The 18,707-nt window shown below is 37.9% G+C and overlaps 2 protein-coding genes across 7 annotated transcripts in view; one reads left to right on the top strand and one right to left on the bottom strand.

Annotated features, from left to right (window-relative positions):
* The window catches only part of LOC129565417 (rab3 GTPase-activating protein catalytic subunit), a 122,885-nt gene that overhangs the window by 6,617 nt on the left and 97,561 nt on the right, over positions 1–18,707 (top strand). The gene's annotated exons all lie outside the window — the stretch shown is intronic.
* Positions 1–18,707, bottom strand: part of LOC129565418 (leucine-rich repeat and fibronectin type-III domain-containing protein 3) — a 96,352-nt gene that overhangs the window by 4,402 nt on the left and 73,243 nt on the right. For 4 of the 6 annotated variants that reach the window (XM_055440319.1, XM_055440318.1, XM_055440321.1 and 1 more), the window contains 8 exons: positions 12,593–12,655; positions 4,987–5,145; positions 3,505–4,824; positions 2,861–3,369; positions 2,611–2,755; positions 753–898; positions 350–450; positions 26–212 (listed from right to left, as the gene is read on the bottom strand). In XM_055440319.1, the coding sequence (XP_055296294.1) occupies positions 26–212; positions 350–450; positions 753–898; positions 2,611–2,755; positions 2,861–3,369; positions 3,505–4,824; positions 4,987–5,145; positions 12,593–12,607 (2,582 nt within the window). In that variant the 5' untranslated portion in view covers positions 12,608–12,655. Of the gene's footprint in view, positions 1–25; positions 213–349; positions 451–752; positions 899–2,610; positions 2,756–2,860; positions 3,370–3,504; positions 4,825–4,986; positions 5,146–5,330; positions 10,729–12,592; positions 12,656–18,707 lie in introns of those variants that run through there. The other 2 variants (XM_055440322.1, XM_055440323.1) reach the window with 2 other exon arrangements.

Below are 18,707 nucleotides of genomic sequence, written 5' to 3'. Positions count from 1 at the left end.
AAAATGAAATAAAACAAATTCGTACCGACTACTCGGGCGATGATGTGAATGAATATGGGCTCCATTCAATTGATCGCGTGATCGAGATCTCGGTCTAGTTCTACGACTTGAAACTACACTATGAGCAGCACCATGGATTCCAGATCCAGCGTATGATGCACGTGACATACGATCAGAGGCAGCTGCTAACGATTGTCTCGATTGACGCAATTCTATGGTTTTTTTTCAATACAAAATACACAATAATACACATCAACTGTCTATTTTTAGCTAAATGGAACGAACAAACTGCAAACAGAAAAAAAAACGCAACAACCAAAATCTACACGATTTCGTTATCACAACTAACCTGGTCGAGAATTAACCAAATTGCTTGGAAATGCCGAGTTGAGGTATCCACGATGCGAATGATTCGAGAAACTGTGTTGTGATTGACCATCAGCAATGGATCTATTTTAAGAAAATTCGTTCGATATTTTCATTTATTCATTCGAGTGAATTTCACATTTGACACAACACGAACATGAAATGAAGAACAGAAAACGAGAGAAAACTTTGTGAATAATGCAAAGACATAAAAAATGCAAAAAAACATAAAAAATGCAAGTAGAGACCATAATAAGCAAAATCATGCTCAAAAACCACCAAGTCATGCAAATAACAAAGCGACCTTTTTGACATATTCTCTCTCCCTCTCTCTATCGCAAAAAACACAAACCAAACCTCGTAAGAAAAGAAGTAAATGCTCTCACCTTGCTTTGGCAACCTTTCCGACCACACCGGAGAAATGTGATACATGACTTCGCATGTCATCGCCGATTATGCTTTGATTTTCCATTGGATAAATTCTCGGTCTTGGTATAGATCGGCCGCTGTATGCGCTCACTTGATCCCAATCCTATTGGGAGACGATGCAAAAAATAGACAGCAATGTTAATTACATTTGAATGGAAAATAGAATTTAAAATGTGGTACACACACAGCTTTTCTTGCTTAAAACTACACAATGATGACAACAATCTTAACTTCGTACACATCTTATGTAGTACACTCGCTCCACTCACGTTAATGACAAAATATGTGGTTAAACGTTTCTGTCGTACTGTTCATAACTCTATTATTTGTGATCCATAACATATTATGTCATAAACAATAATGTATGAGGTTTGAATCGTTTACTTTCTTGCTCTCTTTCTCTCTCTCACACACACTGTAAGTCCATGTCAATGACGTTATTTGTCTCCGTCGTTCGACGTCGAGTGCACTCACATTTACCTAATTATATAGAACACTCGACTGGTAAATGTGCTGAAAACGTCTCGAAAATAATTAGAGTGTAAACCCAATTCAAGCGCTAAGAACCATGTCTCTCTTTCGATGCCAACAATGTTGTTTGCTATGAATCTGCCCAATTTCATAGAGCGGGATAAAGTAAAGAGAGCAGCCACAACGATTGTCGCTTTTTTTTCGTCTTCTAGCCTTTCGCCAAATTGCATTCAGTTTGCATTTGGCACTTGCATAGAATGCTTGTTTCAGTTTTGGTTTTGTTTTTACTTTGTGACAAGCCAGAAAATTGATTCATTTGTGGCGATTGTTTTTTTCTCTCTCTTTCGTTTCTTTCGGTTTTTTTTCTCGATTCATTTGGCATCGACGGCTGACTATTGGAACGGAATGTCATTTGGTTCCGGCTGTAATTAGAGCGCTTTTTGTGTGGATGAGGAAAATAAACACTCGATTCATTTTTCATAGACCGACATTCGACAGCACAGTAAAAAAAACACAACTTTATTCGTTCATTTACCAGTTTTTTTTTTCTTTCTCTTTGAAAACACACTCACAGAAAAAAGAAAACAACAAAACGAAGTACAAAATTGATTAAGAATATGCTTTCATACACTCTATACGGATAATAGCTCAACTAATTGCTACTTAATCAGCTTTCTTACACGCTACAGTTTTCGCTCGTTCGATGAATGAATGAACACACATCCAAAGCGAACTGGTGCATCTCTAGCGCGCGCGCGCATTCTCTTCATTGAATTGCGAAATGTAATTTGTTTTGTGCCAAATGCTCGGCTAACTGTGTGTGTGTGTGTGTGTGCAAAAGCAATGCTGTGTGTGATTATTGAAGCTTAACATTTTTGGTATGCAATTTTAAAAGCAGAATCGTTTACACGAAAATCTGTGTGTGGATCACTATGAAAGAAGGCAGATAAGCCCTTTTCTTCTGGATAATCTAATTCATTTGCAATTCAATTAAAAACACTTAAACCTAACAAAATCGTCTCGAAATTGCTCGAGTGTTTGAATTGCTGTTCATCGACGTCATCGTTGTCGTTGCCATCGTCATCAACAGAGTCTATTTCAATTAAGCTAATAAAATTTGGTTTGGTGCTAAACAACTTTAATAAAATATGATGTCGAAAATGTGTAATCTATACGAGACTAGATATTGCTATGCTATATACGTATTAAAGCTTTGGAAGATCGAAACGTATTGGACGATGGTTTATCGATTCGAAGTGGTTGTCTGTCTGTCATTCACAATTGTGTACTTTTAACCTTACGATATCGACCGATTCGGCTGGTGAATGAATCATTTTTGATTACCTTGTGATGATTGAACGCGGATAATGTAGCAATTGAGCCCAATGGTCCTGGACTTCCATTCGGTCCACAACAATTCACCGGCAATCCAGAAATTGGTAATGGGCTCTTTTGCTGATTCAACGATTGCATCTTTCTCGATCGCCTTCTGTTTTGAAAACCGAAAGAAAAATAAAAGTCAAATTACATTCACAAAATCGAATGCTGCAATTGATGTCGGAAAATGACGTGCAATTTGGATGTAATTGCTTACCTTCCGGCCGCAATGAAAATGATAACAGCCACAATGATTGTTCCACATATTGCCGCACTGGCTGCTATTGTGATTTTATCCATGTTTGACGTTGGCGACGACAATGTTCGCACTTCTCGGCACTGTGAATACGGTACACTTTCCGGTGTCACATTCAATTCCTCCAATGAAATCACACACACCACAATGCACTCTTGTGGTGGAACGTTTTTAATTTTAAATTCACGTTCGCTCGCCTCCAACGGTGGACCTTGTTTGAAGCTTTTGTCAGCGAAAAGACGATAAACCACACGAAAACCGAGAATATTCGTTGTATCCGAATCCCACTGTATGATAACGGAATTGTCTTGACGAAAAGCGTTCTTCACTTGGACTTCTTTATCCTCTTCGGTGCGACTTGTTCCACGACCCGTTGGAAAACCAAGCACCAACGGTGGTCGCTGTTTTGCCGACGAATTCTGTCGCCAATTGTTATTGTTGCTGTTGCTATTTTTAAGTGCCGGTTTCAACTGTGAAAGATAAATACAAACGGAAAATCGGTAAATGAATACACAGCGATTGGAAAAGTAGTTAAATATAAACAATTCAAAGAAAAACAATCAGGAGGAAAGAGATAAAGGGAGAGACGGATTGTGTTTGTTTACCGTTGTTTGTGTTGAGCTGGTCGATGTGCTCGTGACAACTTTCACGGTTGAAGGCGGGGTTGTTGTTACGCTGCTGGAAGTGATTGTGGTGCTGCTTTCTTTTGTCGTTTCTTTGCTGGCTGTTGAACTGCTGCTGCTGCTGCTGCTGCCGGTATTCGAAGTCGATGGTTGTGTTGTTAGCGTCGATGATGGTGTCAGTGTTGTTGTGCTTGTTTTTGGTTTCAGTGAGTCAATCACACCGATCGGCCCGGACAAGTCAACATCGTTGTCGGGGCAACTCAATTCCTCCGGCTGAATGGAATAGAAACCACGATCCCGGAATCGATTTGGTGAACCACAGAATTGTGGATTGCGTTCGCGTGACGTAACTTGCAGGTCACCATTACGTATCCATTCGGCGACCCATCTCAATTTGCAGTCACAATGCAGAAAACGGCCGCCTAACGATAAACCCCGCAGCGTACGATTCAAGTGTGCTAACGCTTTTTCTGGTACGGTTGGCAATGGGTTTCCATCGAGCGCCAATAATGTAATGCTTGGATTGCCACGGAACGCCGTCTCAGGTAGTGCGGTGAGCAAATTAAAACCAATATCTAAAACGCGCAACTCTTTCAGCGAATGAATTGCACCGACCGGAAATTCGGCCATTAAATTGTTCAACAAACTCAACGAGCTCAACGTCTTTCGTACGCCAACAAACGATGTTTCGCTGAGTGTTTGAATTAAATTCCGTTCCAAATTCAATGCGGTCAACGAGTCTAGGCTTTCGAATGTACGTAAACCACCTGGCCCAGGCAATTCACGTATACCATTTTGTGATAAATCCAAAAATGCCAACGTTTTCAAACCACGAACACAGTCGGGTACACGCTTCTGTTTCGTTCCCTTCAAGTTCAAGTTCTTTAAACTTTGTTCGAGACCACGAAAGGCGCCGCTGGCCAATGTTACATTATTATCATTCAGTTTGAGTGTCGATACTTTCGATAGGCCATGGAATGCATTGTCACCGATGTGTGTTATCCGGTTCTTGGACAAATCCAACAAATTTAAAATCGACAATAGACGCAGTGCTCGCTGTGGAACGGCTTCCAATAAATTGTCTTGCATATTCAAGTTTTTCAAATGCTTCTCTTGCCCCTTGAATGCACCATCTTCGATCGTTTTAATTTGACAATTGCTCAATTGCACATTGTGCAGATTTAAATTAAGGAACACATTATTTTCTAATTTTTCAATCGTTGAATTATTGATGTACAGCAAATCGATTGGTGTCGAACGTGCAAATCGATTTAACGCTTCCAATAAAAGCGGAAAATCAACCTAAATTCAATGGAATGAAAAAATAAAGAAAAACAAAATGAGAGATGGAAAAAAAGAGTAGAAACAAATGGTAGCGAGAAAAAACCACCGTTGAAAGAATTTGCTAGAGTTGCTGAATAAATTTAAAGTTCGTGTGATGAATAATTGGTGCATTTCGCATACCTGATCACACTGCACAGATAGCTCATGACCCAAATTGTATGCACACAAGCAAGCCGTTTGCAAATCAGGAACGTCTTTGTGCCACGGACACTGGGCCAGCGACGAATTTATTACGGCTAACACTAAACATAGCAAACGAAGTACTCGCATTTTGAACATCTGAAATGAGAGAAAAAGAGAAGAAAAAAGTAGAAATCAAAATCGGAATTAGAATAATGTGAGCAAACGAGAAAATCTACAGCAATAGAGATGAAATAATGTATAGAAAAAGAGGGAAAAAAATTTCCAGTGTTAAATAAATGAAAATGTTTGAAAGCCAGTTTTCAAAATGTGATGAATGGAACCGTTAGTTTTGATGGACGTAACACGGCGAAGCGATTGGAATTGCAGCCGCACAAAATGCTGTTCGATCGGTGGTGATTAAGTGTGCATAGTTGTCGATGGAGCAAGTGGAAGTGACTCAAGCAAATACAATATAATGGCTATTATTGTCATTCGCACGATGCTCTGTCTGTCAGTCCGGGCTCTATATTTCCAAAGCCTACATCTACAAATGAAGTCAATGTGCGACTGAGCTGCATCAGAATGACTTCATTCCATTTACGCTCCGATTTGTTAACAGTTACTCTCCAACAAAGAAGGGAGATAGAAGTGCCGTACTTGCTAGAAAAAAAAAACGTTAAAGAGACGAAAGAGTGCAAAAAAGAACCAAATCGAATAGTCAATGCTCAAGTGAATGCATTTGCCTGCTTTGGCAAAGCTAAATTTCAGTGGCAGTCGATGTGCTAAGCAAAGTGGCTGCCGATCTACAGATGGATTGCACTTACTGTTCCCGTATCGGTCTGTGTGTCGAATACATTTCTATATCGTCTACCGTTCTCGCTATGCGGTGAACAGCCCAGTGCGTTGCTGTTTTTCTTTCTACTACTTTTTTTCTCTTCCAAATCAATTACTTGCGAATTTTTCTAAAATCAACATAAATAACCAACGGCACAACGGTAATAGGAAAAATGGCTATAAAGTACAAACACACGCAGCTACGTACAAAAATGCACAGTTAGAATTTCGAAACTAGTTTGCAACAGTGTGTCGATTTCCCAACCAGCGCACGATGCAATGTATATACTTCTCTCCAGTCAAAGCGCGCGCGCGCTTCTTACGTTGTGACTTTGATATATTCCATTCAAGTGCACCGCACAACCACACACATACGCGAGATATATTGGCACAAAAAGCACATGCCTGTGCTCATTTACGATGAAAACTGCGATGACGACAAAAATAAACTCAATCACATTCATTGACTTTGGTCTAAAACCGAAAATAGAATTGCGAAAAGGAGAGAAAAAAGCATGCAGAAGAAAGCAATTGCAATAAAAATCAGTACGAACAGATAATCGAAATCAGTTTGCACATTTTGCTATTGGTAACTCGGCATTTATTTTATGTATGCGACACATAACGGAAAAACAACCAAATTTTGTAGTCAGCAAACTACTTGTTTTTTTTTTCTATGTTCCAACGCCATAATTATCGATTTCATTACAAATTGTCGATATAATTAACGTGAACGAATTTCTAATGGACGTTGAACGCGTCACTTGTTAGTTAGCAGTTGGCAAGTTACTATACGTGTTAAAAGGAAATTTAAACGGCATTTTGTCCTGTTCCATTCAATCAATACGGTGGCGATGGTGACAGAATGTGTAATGATGAACATAAGTTTTCAGTTAGACACCGGATGTGGCACGCAGAAAACTTAGACATTGATTTTCATGTAACTGTAACTACCGACTACACACAATTCCAATCGAGAGATAGATATAGAGAAGTTGTTGATATAATTTTCTTCCACTTCTTCTTCTTCGTCTTCAGTTTCTATTCAATTTGATTTTATATCTTGCAATTTGGAACGCACAAGTTTTGTTGGATTGGCAACGACGACGACGACGACAACGGAATGTTGCAATATTTCACTAATGAAAATGTAATTTTTTTAGTGCCGAAATGAGTGTGTGTCTGTGTGTATAGTTCCATTCATCGTATTTGTTACACACGGTAAACTGGTTTAAGGTGCCATAGTCGAAGTGCCTGAAATGACGGTGAGTCAGTCAGTCAATGTTATGAGGGCTTTATCTCATCATAACATGCAAACTTTTAAGTGTTTCCAAAACTAAGTTTCGGTTGTTTTGTTTGTTTTTGCAAGCCAGAGGAGAACAAGCGGTAGCTTATGCTCAATTTAGTCAAGAAGAATTTTGATCCCTCAAGCGTACATATTCCACTTTGTCTCTCTCTTTCTCACTCCTTTGTACTCTGTTTCCCACAATCTCCGCTTCATGCTCTCTTTTCTAACTCATTTTCTCTTCCTTCCGCACTTCCTCGTAACTCATCCTACTTATGTTTTGGACATATCTCTCTATTTTACCCCATTTCGGTTGTCGGAAAACTTCTAAATCTTGATTTTTGGCCCGATAATAAAAGTCAAAACTTCAGCTAGCTGCATGCACAACTTTGTCACGAGAGCTAATATTTTTAAATTAATTATCCACTTAAAAACGATATAATGTTCTTGATTGCTTATTTAATTGAATTGGCTACACTTTTCGGGATGACGCAAACAGCACCGAATTATGCATTAATCGGTTAAAAGCACATTTCGAATTATAGCGTGTATTGCGGGATTAAATGTTGGCTATAAATAATAGTGATTTTATAGACAAAAGAACAAACACTCTTAATAAATCACAGCATTCGGGAATGCACATGTCTATTGTTGTATCGAAATAATTCAGCTGCGTTCTCTCTCACTCACTCTCTGTCGTTGTCTTTCCCTTTCTGGCATACCAATTTTCCCTCATCCCCAGCATCATTTGTATGCATGTGGCTTGAGAGATGTGAGCAACATTCCATTGTGTTGAATAAGTTATGAAATTCAAAATTCATGCAAATTCTTGAGCTTTGTGTGTTAAATTTCATAGTTTGAAATGTATTTAAAACCGATGAGATGCCCGAAGCAGTGTTTCTCAATTTCTCCGACTCACTCCCTTTCCATTCTTCTTTGTCTCAATTCAATCATAAAATCCAGACGATCGATCGGATTTTGCATTTAGCATCGGATGTTGCAGCATTGGTGTCGCTTTGAACGATTCATGAACTTCATAAAAGTGAAAATGTGATAAGAATATATCGGCATTGGATTGATTCCTTTTAGCTTTAAAAGACGACGTTTTTTTGTCGTTCAGCCCCATTCGTTTGTACACAACACAGAGTGTGTAACGCATTCGATCGATTTTATTTTGTTGCTATGGAAAATGAGAATTTGCTGTGTTCTGGTTTAACACGGGCTGTCGAATGAAAAATGATGCAATATTATTTGATATGAAAAAAAATGGTATCACTTTTAAGAATATTCGCTTTGCGAGGGTGTTAAACAGTATAAAAAAAGATGAAAAAGAGAAAACGCTTTTATGTTCTTATCATCATTGAGAATTGGTGCTTCATCCCCTTCCTTTACACGATGCTTACCAAACAGCATTTATGTATTAATACGTAACCAATTGAACTTTGTGATGTAATTTATTATCGCCGTTCATTTCTCACCCGAAAATTTGTTGTCGGCTTGTTCTATTTTGAGTAATCGGATGACGCAACTCATTTCTCTTTCTTTCGCAATTGATGCAGTGCCGAAAGGGAGCAAAATGAATGAATCAAGACAAAAACCGAAGGTGTAGACACGTAATTGTGAGGAAAGAAATGTATGTGAGTGTGTCTATGATTAAATGCTCAGTATCAATCAGATGCTAGATCGTCCATTCGACTGATGTATCAATGATCAGCAATCTGTATCCTGTACATCCACTCTCTTCTTCTTCGCACCCATGCGCACACACACACACACACACACCCACCCAACACAATACAATGGCCATCTGAATTTCAGATTTTACGAATTGGTGCATTCGAGGTACGTGCGGACAGTGGTGATTTATTGGAATCGCTTTAATTTCTTCGGATGAATATATTTCTTGTTGAAATGTAAGCCGTAAGTGGCTGTAGTGGCTAAACACATGTACACAAGGATTTGTGGATATATTTTGAATTTATTTGCAAGAGAAATGCTGAGAAAATCAACTGATTCGACATGAATCACTTCATTTGTGAAAGGCATAAATTCATGAAAGTTGCATAACAAATGAAACCCAAAATCTATCCCAAAAACTAAATTCATAATGCACATGTACGATAGAGAGTGTGAGAAAATTGGCGAACCAAATGGAAATGCGACACCAAAAGAAGACACATCACAGCACAGCACACACGCACGCAGTGAGAAAGGAATAGAGATCGAAAGAGAATCGAAACAAAAGCTCATCTCCTCCATTACAATTGATAAATTGATTCCACATACGTATGGTTACACTGGGGCTTGATTAAATCTTCAAACAAAAATCCCATTCATTGTTGCATCAATTTTCCTTTCAATTCGTTTTGTCCAGTCGCAAGTAGCTTTATGCCTATTTTGTACAATTGTTCACGACTTCAATGAATTTACACACAATGAATCACACGAACGAACGAGCGAAAAAAAAAAGAAAAGAACTGAAAAAAAACACACATACACGTATCTAAAATGATATTAATCACTGGTACTTTTGGGTGTTTTTCACTTATTGAAAAACAAGTTGCGATGATGAGAACCCACTTTTTTGTGTATATGCGTGCTGAAATCATGCTCGTTATTCAATTGCATAATAATTGTATATGTTGTATCTTCATCTACCGTCGTGGTTCGACCTTTTGTGTGTGCCATCGATGACTGTTTTTTGTGTGTGTTTTTCATTCAGTTTCAATTGAATGGAAGTGTTTTTTTTTCCATTGAAGTACTTTCAAACAAGTACTTGAATGACGCCGAGAAAAAAATACCAACACAAATGACCTTTGTCTTGCCCAAACTGCTTGTTATCGCTCATTCAAATCGAACTTGAACGGTGACCCGGTGCTCATCCCAGCACTTCAAATGAAAATTTGATATATAAAACCAATTTAACAGTGATCATTGTCACATCTGCAAGAATAATGAAAAAAAAGTGGCACAAAGTGGTCTGAGCCACAATAAAATGGATCGAAAGAAGAACAAAGTCAATTTTGAACGCGATGAGAACCACTTCAATGTTATTATTATTCATAAATAAATGATGATATGGCAAATTCATTGTATTTTATTTATTTTTCCATTTTCATTATAATACACCACGAGAGATGAATCTGAATGGCACTCGCCCCCATTATTACCCAATCCATGATTCTTTTCCGTCGTGTTGTTTTTCTGCTGCAGCAGCGCAACAAATGAAAATGTTTTCATAAAGTTTCATATCGACGAATTGATTAATTGTTCCATTTTAATTTGATTATAAACATAATTAAATCCATATACGTAAATTAATTGATTATATTTTCATGAATATTTACCGACACGGGCCGAAAAAATATACCCACATATACGATACGCGCGTGCGAGCGGTAGCACATATGAATTGCTGCAAAAATTGTATGAATGACACGTTTGACAGTTTTTTTTTAATTATGAATATTTAAAAATTAGAGCAATCCATATAAACGACTTTAAACAGGTTTCATGGCATCAATCAAGCAACGTTGATATTGATGCTGGATAAAGTGGACTTTTTAATCGAAGATAATAAACAGAGAAAATGTTTATTGCCTCGAATGTAATGATAAAATGAAAAATGAACGGACGATGGCAATCATTAAATGTGTCAGGCGAGTTTGCGGAGGAAAGTAAGTAAGTCATCATCAATTTGTATCGCTTTGTTTCACATTTTCATAAGACATATTGCATCAATCTGCTCGCACAAGAAAAAAAAACTCATCTCCCTGATCAATTTGTTGTAACAGAGACGGCGATGGTGGGAGAGAAAGCTTTAAAAATGTGTGCAATAATGTAAATGTGCAGACGGCAAGCAAGTGGGAGAGATGAACTTTCCATATGCACAGGTAAAGATAGAGAACGACGAAAAAAATGGGAAAATAAGTGATTATTTCAGCATGCGAATAACAAAAGTGCCATAAAATTATTCCATGCCGCTTTCACTGTTAATTTTCCTCATGGGCTCGAACATGTTTTATGTGACACATTCATTTTTTTTATTATTGCCGTCGCTGCCACCATCACTCACTCTCATTCGCTCTGTTCTGAAAACAGTATCCTCTGCTGACATCGAACTTACGGTGTTTTGTGCCTTCGTCTTTTTTCTACTCTTCCTTCTCTCTCTGTGTGTATTTCACCCATTCTTGTATATTACGGCAAACGGATGCAGACAATAATTTGTATTTCATAAATAATTCACAACACTCTCGATATCGAGACAGAAAGCACAACGTTAGCGTCAGCCGGAAAGTTGTGCGAACCGAGAAAAAATAGGAAGAAAGACAACAGGGAAAAAACTGCATGAAGAAGCAAAGCACACGAGTGCGAGAGTGCAAAGAATTCTGATGTACAATACCATTATCCATTGAAATTATGCAACCTAAAGCATTTACGAGCACACTTTTTTCTTTGTGACTATTTTCAAATTGAATACAGTCTCTCTTTGGACTGCAAAATTGCAAAAAAGGCTAAGAATAGCATCGCACATGGAATTTTTTTAATGCTTTGGACTAAGGGCATTCTTTGAAATAAACACCGCTCACACAAAACCACTTATATTCCCACCCACTCTCGCTTTCATGTAAATAGAAAAAAGCTCGACCCAATAGAATTTATGAATGAAACGAGCATATTGAATTGTTCGATAAAATGGACGGCGCCCGTGGAATAGAAAGAAAGTTTTCATCAACGTAAATTAATACCGACAAATTGTATCGGAGACTTGAAAAAGCCTGTTGGCTAAAGTGCTCTCTTTGTCTGCACGTCATATGAAATTATGTCATCGACCAACGTGTTTGGAGGCACGAATCGCTACCTTTCGGAGAAAAAAATGTGTCGTCAGTGGTTGTTGTCGTCGTCAACGTCATCGTGCTCTACTAACCGATGCATTCAATTTGCTGTTTATATGGTGAAAATGAGAATCGAAATACGTTGCTTTGGCTCCCACGTTGAGCATGCATACAATTTTATCGAATGTCACTGATCCACTCGCTGTTAAATCTTGTGAATTATTAATAAAATGTGAGAGCGGTCGATATATGACCGTGTGGTGTTCACATTCAATCCTCTCGTCGTTGGCAATAGATTTTTATTTGACCACAAGGGTTCAACTTTCCCATGCACCTCAATTTATTTAGCGGTTCTATCAAACGGTACACACAATTGTTATTAAATTTACGCGCAATGCACGTTGGCTTTTATTCAGCCATTGAAAGCGAGTAGATTTTATGACTTCATAAAATAGTGAACTTGGCAAATACGCGGAAAAACAATAAAAATGTCCGTCTCGGAATAAATACTATTTAAACTCAAAATAGTTTGCGTTGAAACTTCCGTCGCCTATGCAATTTTGTGTATATACGCTTGGATTTTTCGTTTTTTCGTTCGAACAACTAAATCAAAAAAACTGGATGGAGTAATATAAAATTAAATACATACCTTTTTATACCTCATCAACGAGCAAACGAGCACGTGTTGTTTACGATAAGTGTAAAAATTTGCCTGGAATAGAATGGAGAGAAAACGAAATGGGTTAGTGCAATTTGTTTCATTGCCAAAAAAACTTCGATAACTACAGAGACTCTCTAGAGACTGAATGACTATCAAAAAAGCGGCAAATGTCGATGTTTATTTTTATGTTTGCTTCGACTCGATTTTGTATCCATCAAATTGAATTAAAATGTTAATATAACAATGATACCCATGTTTTGATTGCTTTCAATTTCGGCGCTCTTCGTTCACATGACGCACGAGATTACAATGAAAATGAGCCAAAATATTGCGAATATTGTAAATATGCCAAAAACAATAAAATTGAACAATATTTCACTTTACACACACAGAGAGAGAGAGAGAGAAAATTATAAAACTTTTCATTCGCCCGACTTCAGTCTCTCTCTCCTCGCAACAGTTGAGTTTGATTGCGATTTATTTTCATCAATATTTGGCTTTTATTTTCATTAAGTGCTCAACTCGAAACTGTTCACCGCATACATAAACATTGATAGCGGAAAAGTGAACGAGCGAGCCGGGCGACTGAGTGAGCGCCCACCAAAAATGGAGAATGATTGGAATGACGGCAAACAAAGTATCGTCATTGATACTTTGACTTTTGCCAAAAACTCTATTTATAGAAATCGAACTGATAAAAGAGCAGCAGACGTAAGAAAAATTTCAAGAGAAGAAAAAAAATCACATTAAAATTCCATCGCACCAGAAGAATGCTGGTAAATATACTGCATTGTGAATTGATATAGACGCATCACTGTCTAATGCGATGGAAGTTTTTAGCGATGGTCATTCACATCACAATAACTTCTAACTAAGAAAATGCCAATATCTTAAGTCCACTCCCGAATGAGTGAAAGTAAAACCAAACACGAAATAGAAAAAAAAACTTTTGCAAACAGATCAGTCGAGAACATTGGGTGCACCAAGGAATGACGAAAACAGAGAGAGGGTGAATGGAACTGAACACACACTCCACGCTTGAGAGAGGTAAAGAGAGCGAGAAAAGAAGTGAAAATAAAGAGAAAAAAAAGATAGAGATCGAAAGAAAAAGAATATCGCGTTTCAAAGTGGAATATTGACGTACCAACGGAAGAGAGAGAGAGAGAGAGAGAGAGAGAGAGAGAGAGAGAGAGAGAGAGGGAGAAAAAACAACAATCAAGAGCATAAGTTAAGTAATACCACACCGAAAAACTTTTGCTGCGAAAAGTATTTTACGTGATATTACACGAATTATACGGATACTTTTACGTATTATCCTATGCAGTTAAAATGTCTTGGAAAATCGGGAGCGTGAGAGAGAAGGAGGGAGAACGAGGGAGAACGAGAGAAAAACAGAAGAAGTTTTAAAAAAAAACACCAAACTAAAAATACACTTCTGTCCGAATTCGAATTATTTATCACCCGATTAATTCCTCTGGAGTCACAAAGCAACAAAACTGAATCCGAAACATTCCAAAACAAAATTTAAAAAGTTCAAACAATTTCTGGTGTTTTGGCCTGTTTACTTTTCTTATTTTGTTAGTAACACGAATCGTGTAAAGCAAAGAAAACAAGCGCGCACGCACACAATATCGACGAAACGTGAAACAAACGAGCAAATAATACTTTGTGTGATGAAGTCGCGTTGTATTGTGATGTAGAAGTTTTGCTCGGTGGCGGACAAGTGCAAGCGCGTAAGCCTTTCACGAGTCAAAGGGGGAAGCAAAACGAAATCCATATCAAACAAAAATACACGAACGCACACAAATAGACGTCTAATTTTACACAAAAATTGTTTGGCGTTTACTTTCGCTTTTCTTGGCTCGTTTGATGCTCTCGTGCCCGTTGCCTGCCGAATCGGCCAATGATTTCTATCGCTGTCGAATACGGATATTGCGTGTTTGTTAGCTAAAAGCTGATGTTCTGTGTACATAAATCATATTTTTATGTGATTTCTTCTTTGTCGATTGACGATAGAGAAAACAATCTAAATCGAAAATGCCATTCTAAAAATAGCGCAATTTGTGTGTCCTTATGCCGGAAGGAACAAACATACACACACACGGTACTCTGTATACCGCACTCGACGCCCGTATGGCAATAAGAGCCGATAAAAATTCCAAATCGATTTGACTCGGCTGGATCTAATATTAAATCTGTTTATTGCCTGTGAACCATTTGTTGAAAAGATGGAACGAATTAAAGCATTCACACAAAGCGAAGAAAATATGCTTTGTGTGCCATTGTGAGGGCGTTTAAGGTATTCTTTGTGTCGCTCTCTCTCTCTCTCGCTCGCCCTGCTTTGTATTGTTCATTCATTCTTCAGAGGAAATAAACGTCGTTGTCCCTTGATTTCGATTTGATTTAAACGGAGCGGAAAGTTTTCTAAATCATTCGACCCGTTGGAAAATTTTACAAGGCAAGAGAATTGTACACGAAATTAAAATACAAATGCCTATAAAGTCGAAATTCTTTTGAAACAACCAATTGAAATGGCAATATTTTCATAGAAACTGTATTGGAATGAACGAACAAACGAACGTACGGTTGAACGTCAATTACACATTACAATCACCCATGGGATTTTTCATGCACGCGAGCGGTGAGCGAGCGATAGAGTGAGCGAAAAATGATTATTCAATACAAAATTGATTTCAGTTGAAGCGTTGATTTGACTCCTAATTAAATGATTGCCAAATAGATTTATTACGAAAATCAATGAGCCAGTCGAGACAACAATCATATATAATAATTGTACACAACAGACGGACTGGGCCAGTCCGTGCGTTTGATGTGAACTTCATAGTTGAATCGTTCTTCCGAACCATTACGAATTTTAAATCATTACACATCCAATTAGCACATGCACTCGTTGCATGTGTCGGCTTTGTGAGATTCATCACGGCTTTGTGAGATTCATCACGGCTTTGTGAGATTGCTGCGTTTGTTTGAGCGCGCGTGTTCGTTTATATTCGCACTCGCTCGCTTAATCTCATTCATTCGCAAGCAAGCAAGCAAGTCAGTAACAAAAAAGCCCATCTAAATTATATATGGCGAAAAAAAAAATCGGTTCACATGAGCCCATAAATGAAGTGGTATGTATATCAAGGTAAACTATAACAAATTTCAATGGATCTCGCGTGATAGACCATTCGCTTGCTATAGCAGCTTTGGATGCTGTTCGTTAAGCTGCGGTTGTGCCGCACATCACAAAATCCGCAAATATAACACATTTTTCTTCGCTGTACTATGTTCCAGTGCACTTTTGTTCATCAATTTTCGGTATGCTGTACGCGGTACGTGCTTTTTGTATTCGCTTGCAATGCATTTATATTAGATTTAGTTGATTTTTGGGGTCGTTTCTCGTTGGTCGGTCGCTCGTTTTCGCATAACCTTTTTCACCTGAGATCATCGTCAATTGTTAAGAATCGACCACGGCGACCGCATTCGTACACACATCGCCCATACCATATAATCATCATCATTATTCTGGCTGCTACTTCTTCTTTTCGGTAGCCATGGCTTTCGGTAGCATATTGTAAACGTTTTCGGAGGTTATCAATATAACGTAAGTCATTTCGGTTGAATGGATGCTATACGCGGATCGCGTGCTCTTTTGATATTTGCACAGTTCGTATTTTTTCTTCTCTCGTTCGCCTGTTCGTGAGTAAATTTGCCATTGGCAATGGCTCAGTTTCAATGCGATTCTATCGGGCGGTGACATTAAAAACGCCTCTATATGCAACCATACACACAACCGATACAGACTGTTTTCCATAGCTTTATTGCATACAATTCACATATGAAATGCCGTCATCCTTTTTCATGAGTGTGTGTATGTGTTTGATTCATTTCATGTCATCAAATCGAATGAAATCGCCTGATGTTAGATACTCTCGTTTGTTGTTTTTTCCTCTCTGTTCCGGTGGTTTCGGCATTGTTGCTGCTTTTTTATTGTTTGCTCAAGTCCAAATATTGGAGAATGCTTCCTTCTGGTCTGTCACACCAACACATTCCATGGGAATTCATATGGTGCGCTCTTGAATTTGTGTATTGTTGCTGGTGTCGTTATTTCATTTTCTCCTCCAGAAAAACAATAACGACCAGCAATAGAATAGTCATGCAATCAATCATTGAGTGGTCATAAAAAGAGCGAAAATATGACGTGAGAAGAAAATGAGGCGAACCAAAAAAAAAAAAAACAATCAACCAGAGCTCACACATCTTTTTTTCGATCCAAGTCCATGTGGCGATGGCTTCCACAAAGTTATTCACTTTTCGCTAAGGATACCGATGTCAATACAGCATCATCTTTCACAAATTCAAGTGTGCTTACGTCACATCGCGTCAGCGATTGAAAGATACAAATAGCGGAGAAAATGAAGCAAGACACAGCAACAACGAAATATCTAACCTCTGGTGAATGAAATGAATTATAATGAAAATTTCACGAAGAAATGGTGAACTGTCGAAAAGTTTTTGTCTCTAAACTGGTCAAGTGGAAAATTTATTCGCAAGAAAATGAACAGAGAAGAACTTTTTCGCACATTGTTGTCACACTTTTCTTTTAAAACATAAAAAAACGTCACTTTTTGTATGACACTTCTGCACAAAATAGTTTCTTTTTCGTTTTTTCTTGGCGCAAAATTGTTTCTCTCAACATAAAATTGTTCTTATACTCAATGAAAATTGCGTCTTTTGCAACAATTTCACTTTTTGATTCCGAGAAATTCATTGGACATTGTTCGTTGCACAATTTTAATAAGCTGCACCAAGGCATTCTTGTGAAATTACTTCGAAATTTGCAGCACAAAATGTCTACTTCAAGCTTTGAAATCGCTCAAACTTCTTCTTTTCTGCATTAAGTCTTCATTCATAAAATGAATGGATCAAATCAAGTCAAACATCACATCGATTCGAAAGCCAATAATCACGACGATTGAGAGATGATGTGTAATTGGTTTAACAAACGCTCAATTGATTTTCACTTGATTCATGGAAATTAATCGAATATGCGCACAGGGAGAGAGAGAGTCGTATTCGATGCCACCGCACAACGAACCGATTCAAAAATCGATTCAATCCAATTGATAACAATGCAACGATTCAATATATATTGTAAACAAATCGTGCGGCATAAACAAAACAAACAAACAGCAACAACAACAATGACGATGACGATATTCCATGGCAACATTGCTGCTTTTTTTCCTTCCACTTCAAATTGAACTTGCTACAAAATCCGAAATTGAAAATGAAACGTGAGCCGAACGTTGAATGGCACATTTTACGGAATATTCGTACATTGTACCAGTTACGATTTTTTCTTCTCTCTTCTCTCGAATAATACGACAATTCATTGTAATCGTTTGTGCTTACGAGTTTCGATCATTCATTCCATTCAATGAGCGATTAAAGAGCAATGTTGGATCAAGTGAAATGAGCGAGAGCTACAAAAAAACAGAATCCCTCATAACCCATGATGCCATCCGTAAGCATGGCTTTAATACACATGACAGCGCATTATCGAGATATATGTGTTTCTTTGATTGCAACATTTCATCAGCCTCGTTATGCAATAATCAATTTTTGTATATCGTACGGTGTCCGAACAACAGTTGGCATTATTATTATGATCCCTCTCTCTCTCTCTCTCTCTCGAACAGACACACTAATTTTCAATATCAACGACAGCAACGGCAAAAACTCGACGTTGATGTGGAATGTGCATGGATTTTCTTTGGTAATTAAAAAGAAACAAACAATGATCACCGATCGCACAATGACGATATTAGCTGCGCTTTCAAATCAACGACAACTTGACAAGCGAGAGAAAATCTCCAGGCAAATTGAAAAAAAATGCAAAACGTTTATATATTGAAATCGGCTTGTGTTGGGATCAGAAATGTGGTTTTTTTCGGTATGCAAAGGCTTAATTGTTTTTTTTTTCATTTGTGCGATCGGACAGTTTTCAAAATCTAACGGATTACGTAATCAATTATCATTGTTGAAGTGCGCGGCGCATGAGAAAATTGTAATGCCATTTATTGAAATCGTAAATAGA

The sequence above is a fragment of the Sitodiplosis mosellana genome, unplaced genomic scaffold, assembly GCF_009176505.1.
Source record: "Sitodiplosis mosellana isolate CC-2019 unplaced genomic scaffold, AAFC_SMos_1.0 Smas_scaffold_2, whole genome shotgun sequence".
NCBI lineage: Eukaryota > Metazoa > Arthropoda > Insecta > Diptera > Cecidomyiidae > Sitodiplosis > Sitodiplosis mosellana.
The sequence above is the reverse complement of the archived record's forward strand: the minus strand, read 5'-3'. Positions and strand labels throughout refer to the sequence as shown.